General features: G+C 44.4%; 1 protein-coding gene across 1 annotated transcript in view; it reads left to right on the forward strand.

Annotated features, from left to right (window-relative positions):
- Window positions 1–6,336: 6,336 nt before the first annotated feature.
- Window positions 6,337–11,114, forward strand: part of MLLT3 (myeloid/lymphoid or mixed-lineage leukemia; translocated to, 3) — a 92,064-nt gene continuing 87,286 nt past the window's right edge. The window contains exon 1 of the mRNA XM_015427772.1: window positions 6,337–6,949. Coding sequence (XP_015283258.1) covers window positions 6,337–6,949 — 613 coding nt within the window. The remainder of the gene's footprint in view (window positions 6,950–11,114) is intronic.

Consider the following 11,114-nt stretch of genomic DNA (forward strand, 5'->3'; position numbering starts at 1 on the left):
GCACGACTTGCATTCTTTATTAGTGGAAGGGAGCAGGAGTCTAGTAGCACCTTAAAGACTAGCAAAATTAGTTGCAGGGCATGAGGTTTCATGATTCACTGCTCATTTCTTCCGATACAGCTAGAATGTGAGTCTATCTGTCCTTATATCTTGGAGAGTGAAGTGATTTCAGATGCCAAATGACAATAGCAGGGATTGGTAATGAGAGAAGTAACCTAGGTCTCAATTCAGTCCAAGTGGATGCATTGTCTTGAGCTTCATTATCAGTCGCAATACAGCAGTCTCTCTTTCTCATCTCCCTTTGAAATTCCTTTGTAAGAGAACTGCTACTTTTAGGTCAGCAGCTGAATATCCTGGAAGGTTAAAATGTCCCCCCAATGGTTTTTGAATGTTGTGGTTTCTGATAGGAGCAGAAAGAGTCAAACCAATTGTCACTTCCCTAATCTAATTTTTGCCCAAGTTTTCCTACCATCATTTTGCTTTCTGCACATATCCTCCTATTTCCACATTATACCATATCGACTTAAAAACCTTGAATGTAAGTTGAACCCTTAGATGTAATACACACCAAAAAACATATTGTTGGATGTAACTGTAATTTGCATGCAAATATAAGATGACCTCTTTTTTTTGATGGCGCGCATGTGGGGGAGCTAGATGTGCATTTGAGTAAATACCTTCTATTAGTACCTAATAAAAGATATTACGTGGATTGTGTTCTTTGTTTGGGAATTTGCTTTTGGACCAGCAGTGCCAGCAACAATTTCTGTTCTTGATCTCATTCATCCTTCAGCATATGTTCAGAAATGTGGTCATGCCCCCTCCACATTTTCTCATACCTCCCTCCCTCAAAAAAAAATCTGGTGGTAATATCAAAAGCCAGCCAAATTCACGGAGTTCCTATTCCTGGTTTGGCTAGTCAGAATGCTCATTTACTTGTGTTGTGTTGAGATCAGGGGTAATTTCCTGCGGGAGCACACAGGAGCGGAGCAACAAGCCCCGCTCCCTGTTCCCAGCAGCCTTCAGTCAGGCCACGAGGAGCAAGAAGCAGCCAGGTAAGTTGCAGAGCCGACCCCCGGCCCGCCTTCAGGTACAAACTCTCCCTCCTCTGTGAGGGCAGATCTGCCCCCCCCAATAGTTTGCAATCCAAAACAGTCCAGTGGAGCCTGACGTCAGGGAGTGTGGCATATGCAAATAAGTTATGCTAATAAGTTATGGTAATGAGCTCCTGCACCTCTTTTTCTACAAAATGACCCCTAGTTGAGATTGAACAAAATTTGTTGTGTTCCTCTCAGTGTAAATTTTCCCATGCTGGGCGCTGTTTGCTCTCTTTGTGTCTGTGCATAAATCTCAACTAGCATTGCTTATCCTTGGCATTCTCAACTCACACAAACATAGCCAAAACTACTTTCAAAAATCCATCATTTGGCTGCACGCTCTCAGGATCTCCCTTTATAAGCAAGGGCCTCTCTGTTCTCTCTCTTTCAAGCATTTTCCCCACCCAGCACATCTACACGCAGAACAGACTATTACTAACGAGGCAATGATGTATGTTAAGTTTTTTTATTTTTAATGTATTGAGGTTTAATTCTTATTTTATTGACTTAAATGGCAAAACTAGCATTGATTTTACTGATTTGTGATCACATCTTTGTTTTTGTTTTTTCTTTCTAGATCATACATTTGACTCAGGTGGTACTTATAATGAAGTACCTAATGGGCTATTCTGTCTTTTTTTTAAAAGTAGCATAGCATCTTCCTGTGTTTCGTGCAGCTTGATTACTACTGGCTGTCTTCTTTGTAAGGTCTTGTGTAATTTAAAACACACGGATTTCAGGGATAAGAAGCAGGGTGGGAATCTGCAGTGACATTATTTAATAAGGTAACTAATAAGGTAACTGCACATGATTTTGGTATAGTATTTAGAAAGCTTGGATTATGCTTACTATTTTTTCAGTCCATACACTCTGAGGAACCCTGGTTCTTTTTTCTATGTTAACTCCTTCTCTGACGCATGATATTTAGTTGCCTTCCCATGTTCTAGTGTTCAGTGGCATTGCCTGTATCAAACTCTGCTTCATAAGTTGACTAGGCTGTAGCCAGGAGGAGTGAAGTCTAGTGCTTCTGTAGTTCTAATCCTTGCCTCCACTCTTTCTGTGACAAAGAGGTGTTATACACATGTAGGTTGCTTTCAGAGTAACTTGGTCTTAAAGACTAGTTGGCAAGATTTTGTGACATAAGTGCTACATCATGTGCTCATCATACAATACTCTTTGTTCGCTGTCATAGTGCTTTGTGGCTTCAGTGCCTTTCTCCCATGGAAAGTAATCTGGGAGTAGGTGAGATATGGTAGTACCAAGCAGCAGTTTATATAACTATGGAGCTTCTCTGATGTTCTTTCTGATTATGTTTTTTCTGTACCCCCTGGTTACTTCTGATGGTAGACTATGGTGGATGTGCCTTTTCATCATTGCATTAGTTCTTGGTAAATTTTTGTTTTCATTCAGTTGATCTAGGAACTATTTTTGAAATTTGGACTGATTTTTTTGTTTTAGTACATTTCCTGAAGAAACCAAATTTAATTGTCTGTTCTCAGACACAAAAGAAAATACATATACAGATTTTTTTTTTGTTCTGTTAGAAGTATTAGGAAGTAAAGATGTTTACAGAAGAAGCCTCAGACAGTGACTCCAGTGAGGAAGGTTAGTTTAGATATCTGTATAGCTAACTTTATATGGTGCTTTTCAGGATAAATGTATATGGCAGTTTACCTAGTAATTATACCATAGTGCACATGTTAATAATTGCTGTGCTGACTGAAACCTCTCAAGTGTTAAGAAGAATTTTACTGTTTCCCTGCTTTCTGAAAGTTTTGGTCAGGTTCAGATGTGTGGCTGCTTTTGTCTCAGTGCTTGGATAACATTGCCAAACACCATAATAAACCACCATTTGGTAACTGGCCATCATAGGGTTGCCAACCTCCAGGTGGTGCCTGGGAATCTCCTGGAATTTACAACTGATATCCAGAATACAGAGATAGTTCTCCTGGAGAAAGTGACTGCTCTCTGGAAGATGGAGTCTGTGGCATTATATGACACTGTACCCTGATGAGATCCTTTCCTTCCTCTTCCCAGACCCAGCCCTCCCCTGGCTCCACCCCACCCCCCAATCTTCTGGAATTTCCCAACCTAAAATTGGCAGCCCTAGGCCATCAGTGTTCGCAGTCGAGGAGCATTGGTGGATGTAGAGTGCATCACACAGAGTTTAACATTCTTCCAAGGCTTCCTTTAATGGGCATCAAGTTTGTTCCGGGAAAATTAAGAAGAGGTGGTTGAAGAAACATCTCAAGTGCTTTCCAAGCCATGTTGTCTTTATGTTTCTTAACAGTAGACCAGAGTATTCTTTTGGGACAAATAAACAATTTAAACTGTAAAAAAGTAACCATGGTTAATCTATGTTAGCATATCTAAACCATGGTTAAGGATTGGCTGCAACCAAATTATGCAAACCAAAATATGAAGTGGGCTTTCAGGCCACAGTTTATTTGTAGGATATGGCAGCCATGTAGCTAATCTGCTCATGGCCTTCATAGAATAGGACCACACCACCTACCCCTCCCATTGCAGCCCACTGAGCCCTGCTGAAAATTTGTCCCTGGCAGTCAGTGGACCCCCAGGAACAGCATAGAAGCAAAAGGAGGGTCTGTGGTCAGAGGCGGAATCAGCAGAAATGGTTGCTTCCTCTTCTGCAAACAGAAATGCTATTCCGTCAAAGTGACACCGAGATACAAGCCATTATGCCAGTCTCCTGACATCGCCTGCTGGTTTGTTTCTGGATTCAGTTTTTTAAAATGCTGGTTTTAAAGCCTTAAGCTACCTGTGCTGTGTTCAGGATATGCGAGGACAGCCTACTCCCATATAGTATGCATGTTGGGAATCCTCTGACAGGCCCTTTTTCATGTTTCCTGGGTACATGACACAAAGCTCTGCTAACGGTAGCAGTGAGATTGTGGAATCCCCAGCCAAAGAAAATTAATTTACATCTTCCCTGCTGGCATTTTAAAATGCCAGGCACAGGCAGTGCTTTTTAGGAGAGTGTTTGATTGCTAACAGGCTTCTTTTGGTGCCGTCTTTTGGTTTTGCTGTATGGCTTCTGTTCCTCCTTATGGGCTTTTTATTTCATGCAAAGCAGAGCGGGTTCTATCTCATTTGTTTCTTTTAATACTTGCTAGCAATGTTGGGGATTTCATAAAATAAAAAGACAGGGTATACATACTTTCAGTAAGTTATATTTAAATACATTTATTTATGTGAGTATAGTTGTATAGGTATACACTTTGCTTCTTTAGAAGTAACAAGAAAGGTGATACCTTACCCATATTCAAGAGTATGACTTGAGGAGGTGGGGTCTGGTGAACTGTGCACGTGCAGCCAGGACAACAGAATGTTCCGGAGCTTCAGTAGGAAAGTGCGGTGAGACCCTTCCTTCTCCCTCTGAGGCAGAGGACATCTTGGGTGATTCCCACTGTCCTATCAGGGAGAGGCAGGAACAATTTTTTCTTCCTCTTCCTGTGAGGCTTGGGAACACCCACTTCTTCAGTTCTTTTCCTGCCTCTACAGGGAGAGGTTGTTGTAGGCTTTTCCTCCAACAACTTTAGATCCTAAACTATAGCTTATTACTGATTTCCTTATTGATCTTTCCTATTTCTGTTCTAAAACCCTTCCTCTTCCATTTAACTCTATTTACTCTGTGTAACTCTAGTATTCTAACTTCTGTCCTCTAGAGGGAGTTTGGAGGCGGCCTCACTGCCTTTGGAAATAGCCTTAAAGCTTCCTTTCTCTCTTTCTCCGATGACGCCAGCAATGCCGGGAAGAACAGATGGCTTCCTTTCCGAGTCGAAGAGTGATGCTGCCATCGGGCAGTTAAAAAGGGATGCCTCTGGAGCCGGCATGACCTGTTGGCTTGCCGCGGCTACCGGCAGTGACCCCGAATTGAGCTGGGAGAAGATGGGGAAGAAGCGACGCCTTGGAGAAGGCATCGCTGAAGAATGTCCCTGCCCACTTACCACCAGTGGCAGCCATCTTGGCACCACAATTTTGGCGGGAACTCCTCTGGCGCATTCCTCCAGTGTGGCAATGGAGCCCCAGTCCTTGGTTGCCAGTCTCCCAGTGGGAGACACAGGCGAGTCTCCAGCATCCAGCAACACGCCTGCAGAAGACACTAGAAGACTTCAACTGGGTAATGTACCCTTTTTCGCTGGGAGCTCCAATCCTCAGGAATTCTACCAGTCCATGAGATGTGTCATGAGAGAGGAGTTTTTCAGTTTCTGCCAAATGGGGGATCTGGGCTCCTTATCGTCCCGTGCCAACTCCCCAGTCCCAACTCCCCAGTCCCAACTCCAATGGACTACCCCACAGACAGACCATCGGTGGAAAGCTGGCCCACCAAGGCTGCCAGGAAACAAGTTCCTAGAGACAGGCACTCTGACTCAGAGAGGGAACAGTCTCCAGACCCTGATCTGATCCAAAGGGAGGATGGGGAGTTCCTTCCTGATGAGGAAGTTGAGGACATCAGCGTCCCACAACCATCAGCTAGACTCTTTAAGGCAGATGATTTTCAGTACCTCCTCTCTAAATCTCTGTCAGCCCTAGATTTACATGACCATCTGAAGAGGATATGGTCAGCCCAGGTATCAACCCTAGAAATAAATCCAAGGGCAAGGAAAAAACTTTTTCCGAGATAGTCTGCACCTGAAAATGTTTTCCCATTTCCTGAATTCTTTGAAAGGCAATTAAAAGCAGAATGGGCTAAACCCACTTCTAATAGGCCCCGGGTTTTGTTAAAAAAATTGTATGACTTACCAGCACTTGTCAATGAGATGTTACAGGTCCCTCTGGTGGATGCACCGTTGACAGTGCTTCAATCCTTCAGTCTGGTATCAGAAGACAGTTATGGATCAGTGCGTGACAACCTGGACAAGAAAATAGACATTGCACTTAAAAGGGCGCATAAAGCCACAGCAGTGGCCATCAAGGCCTCAGCTACAGCCTCTATTGTCAACAGAGCCATGCTAGTCTGGTCCAGAAAGCTTATTCAACTCCTCCCAGAAAACAGCAAAAGATTATTAGAGGGAGCAACAAGGACGATGAAAGCATCAGCATTCGCTACTGATGTCTCCTTGGATGCCCTTACCTTTTCTTCCAAAGCCATGACTTTGGTGGTGGTAGCCAGGAGAGGGATTTGGCTGCGTGTGATGGCGTACCCCTCCCAAGGGGAGAAATTGTTCGGAGATCACTAGAGAAGATCCTAGTGGAGACCAAGGATAAAAAGAAGGTAATGCCTAGACATGTGCGTCATCTGGACAAAGACCTCCAACCTTCGACGGGGGAAGAAGTATGTTCACGACAACGAACTACAACTATTTACAGATGCCATTCTGCAAGGCTGGGGAGCGACCTTGGGCGAGACCCCAACCCAGGGTCGCTGGTTTTGCAGAAAGACCTTCTGCCAATCAGTGTCTTGGAACTCAGGGCTGTCCAGCAGGCTCTTCTGTATGTCAGCAACGAAGTGAAGAACCGACACATATTAGTGCGGACAGACAACACATCAGCCAATATGTACATAAACCACCAGGGGGGTTCCAGGTCGTCCTCCCTCCACAAGGAATCCTTCATCACTCTCCTGGGCAGAGAAGAATTTGACCTCACTCCAGGTCGAGCATATCAGAGGCCTGGACAATACCAAAGCGGATTGGCTCAGCAGGCAGATGATCCACCTGGGAGAATGGATGCTGAACAAGAAAACCTTCAACTGGATGTTACAGCATTTCAAGGCACCAATAGTGGACCTGTTCGCCTCTCAACAAAACCATCAACTACCCAGATTCTTCTCCAGGTTTCACCACAACAGGGCCGAAGCCACGGATGCTCTCTTGGCCCAAGGGTTTCCTGTATGCCTTCCCTCCAATTCCCATCCTGCCAAAGGTCTTGAGAAAGATAAAGCAACAGAAGGCTACAGTTCTCCTGGTGGCCCCATAGTGGCCTCTACATCCCTGGTTTTCAACTCTACAGCAGATGTCTGAGGCACCTCCGCTTCGACTACCAGTTTCTCCAGACCTGCTCATCCAAGGTCCGGTCTGGCACCTGAACCCAGACACGCTCATCCAAGGTCCGGTCTGGCACCCGGTCTGGCACCCAGGGCATCTACTTCTAACTGCATGGAGCTTGAACGGTTGCTTTACCTAGTGCTGGGCTATTCTCCAAGTGTGACTGAGATGATTCTCTCTTCCAGAAAGGATTCTGCAATTAGAATATACAATACCACTTTGAAGGCATTTCACAGGTGGTGTAGGAGAAAGTCTGTTAACACCACAAACCCTCCTATGTATTCCATCCTGGAATTTCTAAACAATGGCCTCAAGTCTGGTCTAAAATCGACAACTCTTAGGAAGCAGGTTGCAGCCCTGAACTCAGTTCTCCCTCGGGCTAAGGGTTGTTCTTTGTCCACACATCCTCATGCGCGTAGGTTTCTGAGAGGTGCAACATTGTGCAGTCCTCCATCAGTACACTGTTTCCCCACCTGGAGACTACATACAGTTCTGTCCGCTCTCACCAAGGCACCGTTCGAACCCCCATCCAAGACGTGCCTCTGAAGTGGTTGCATATGAAAGCTCTGTTCTTAGAGGCTGTCACCTCTACCAGGCACATGTCAGAGCTGGGAGCCCTTTCTGTAAATCCGGGGCTAAGTGTAGTTCTCCGCACGGATTCGACCTCCATTCCAAAGGTTGCTTCCCGTTTTCATAGGTCTCAAGAAATATACCTGCCATCATTCTGTCCTGATCTTAAACATTCACGGGAAAAGGCCTGGCACACCCTAGACGTTTGCAGGTCCCTCAAAGCCTATCTGGTATGCACTGCTAGTATCAGGAAAACCGAAGCAATGTTCATCAACATCTCACCTCCGAATATGGGAAACAAGATGTCCAAATCTGCCATCAGTTCTAACATCAAGGCATGTATTGTAGAAGCAATTTCCCACAGGAATTACTAACTCAGTCCGAAGTGCATCCACCAATGTGGTGTAGGCCAAGAACGTGTCCGTTGAAGAAGTCTGCTGGGCCACAACCTGGTCTTCTGTTTCTACTTTCATCAGGCACTACAAACTGAATGTCTATGACTCATCTGATGCCTCCTTTGGAAGAAGAGTATTGCAAGACATCGTTTAAAAGGAGAGCGATCTCCCACCCAGGGCGTAGGGTACTGCTTTGAAAGTACCCAAGATGTCCTCCACCTCAGAGGGAAAACAACCCTTGGCACTTACCGTGAGGGGTCCTTCTACTCTGAGGAAAGGAGGACATCTTGCCCCAAACAGAGTCTGATCTCCTTGCTCTCTTCTTCCTTACAATTTCATTTCCGGGTCACTTGTATATAAGTTTTATATTTTTTAACCTTTCTATGTTTACAGTTGTTGCACTTGTTTAGGGTTAGGAATTTATACTATCCTGTACTGCTGCTGGGAGTCACCCGAACTGAAGAAGTGGGTGTTCCCAAGCCTCACAGGAAGAGGAAGAAAAATTGTTCCTGCCTCTCCCTGATAGGATGGTGGGAATCGGCCAAGAATGTCCTCCTTTCCTCAAAGTAGAAGGACCCCTCACGGTAAGTGCCAAGGGTCGTTCTCCAAGCTTATCTTTTTCTGATCTTTATGTGGTCATCTTGGGGGGACAGAGAAGATACCTTCTTCCTCAGTTTTCTTTGCCTCCACAAAGAGGATCACCCCTTTCAAACACACATGCTGAGATCTTTGCAGGAATGGTGACTGATATTCGAACTATCTTGCTTGAAATGCACATTCTTTCTCAAGCCCAGTTCTCCTGATCTCCTTGAAGTCTTCCTTGCAAGCAATATTGTGAGCAGTTTTTTTGTATCTGTGCAGCGGCAGCAGTTGGCATGGCAGCAAGGTAACTGCTGACCATGCACATTTGGACACTGTGCCCTGGATCAGCAAGGAATGTTTGTTTTACTAGCAGCTACTGTTATGTTGCATGTGTTGCTTTTGTGCGTTTGTAGTTGGCAGCATTCCTCTTTTTCTCTTACTTCATTTGCTCTTCACAACCAGAATACTTTCCCTTATTTTTATCTACTTGCTCTTCCCTGGTCACTTTTATAGGTTGTTGGGTGATGCACAGCTTCAAACTCTCTTTAGGATGACACTGTAAGAGTACTCACCCATTGTGTTGAAGATAAAAATTGACAAGGCATTCTTAGTCACTGAAACCATTGTCCCATTTCATCTTCTATACTGAAAGAGCACTCCTAGTTTTAGTGAGGAGGACAGCTTTTACCCTAGAAACCTGAAATGAAATGAAATTGAGAAAACCTTTCTTAGCTGTGGAGGTGTACACCTTTGGGAAGGAACCTGCCCCCCCCCCCCGATACACTCTAACAAGGAAACGTTCCTGGCTATGGAAGGCTCTTCCCTAAGGAGTGACATTCCGTTTTGAACATTTGTTTTTTCTCTTTGTGTAGCAAATGGTTTAGACTAGGAAGGGAGAGCTGGAAAAAAGCATTGCAAGATTGTACACGTGCTTATATTATTGCTGATCAAGACAGTTTGTGTTTCCTATTAACCAAATCATGAAGCCATAAAAGACTGGGAGACATCTCACATCTATAATTCACTTCTTATGTTATAATTCACTTCTTATGTTATGCAAATGTTTTATATGCTTTTAAAGAATGTGGCAAACGGCATGAGGAGAGGCCGTGGCAGGTGTGGGGAAGCCATGGGAAAGCAGCATAAGAGTGCATCTGCAGTCAGCTTTTTTTTTTTTTTTGCACAACCAAAAATATGCTATCTGAATACAAACAGTTCATCAGTTGTTCAGCTGTGCTGCCCTGACCTGGATAGTCCAGGAAAGCCCAATCTCATCAGATCTCGGAAGCTAAGCAGGATCGACTCTGGCAAGTACTTGGAATACCAGCAGTCAGGAGGTGTGGGCAGGCTTTATTCAGCCTCCTCTCTGAATATCCTCCAGATCCCCAGTAGGGGTCAGTCACCAGAGGTTGCCATGACTTCCAGGTATACGCATCCTCATACGTGCACACACACGCACACATGCACACATATTAAAAATGCTACCCCAAAAAATGTTCAGCTGTGCTGATCACACCTTTTGGACAGCTTATGAACCGAAACCGTCTGTGTGATTGAATATCTTTGGACTCAGAAAGGATTTACATCTTACTTTTGCATAGTATAAGATACAGCTGAGTATCCCTGCTGGGTACCATAGAATTTGTGAAATTTTGGGAGGTGAAGCAAAATAATGTAGAGAAAAATTAAGGCACAGGAAGTCTTGTGAAGGAGATGTTTTCTCTGCTTATTTGAAATAGCTAACAAAATGCAAGTGGAAAGATAAGTAAGACTATAGTAAGATTTGCAAATCATGCTGGTTTTCATAGTTATGTATCCCATAGATGAATATAGTTGAATTCTACATGGTGTGGTTGATTAGTCTTGCCTTAGTCCTGCCTTTAATTTTTTTTTTTAATTTAGATGGGTTACACTACTTTTTCAGAAGGCTGTGAGTGGTTTGGCCTATATATCCACACTGTTGCTCTTAGCTAGGTGTGTCTGTTCCAGATTGATTCTTTGTCGTGGTTAAATCTGTGTATTTAATCCTTTAATTAGGAAAGCTGAAGAACTACATAAGGATCGTGTAAGAACTTAATCCTAAGTGCAGTCTTGAGCACCATAGACCATGGTGACACTTCCATTCTCCTATGGAGTCTGCAAATAATTACTGTCATACATCACTCTTTAGTACTGTGTGTGGTATCTATATATCTAATACCGAAGTAGCCCCCTCTGTGCGGATATCTAAATCAGCACAGAGGGGGCACTTGGGGGGGAGGGAGAGTTTTGTGCACACGTGGGGCGGTCCCCAGGTGTGCACAAAAATCTAAAAAGTTTTTTTTTAAATCAGGGGGATATTTAAATCCCCCCAAAAGTGACAGAGCGTCCCTTGAGCATGCGCAGGGAACGCTCTGTAGCCGGCCTTGCCGTCGCAGAGCCGGGCACGGGGGGGAGATCGGCCTCGCCGCCGCCTCGGAGCC

Source organism: Gekko japonicus, unplaced genomic scaffold (assembly GCF_001447785.1).
Source record: "Gekko japonicus isolate JY-2015 unplaced genomic scaffold, Gekko_japonicus_V1.1 scaffold487, whole genome shotgun sequence".
NCBI classification, from domain to species: domain Eukaryota; kingdom Metazoa; phylum Chordata; class Lepidosauria; order Squamata; family Gekkonidae; genus Gekko; species Gekko japonicus.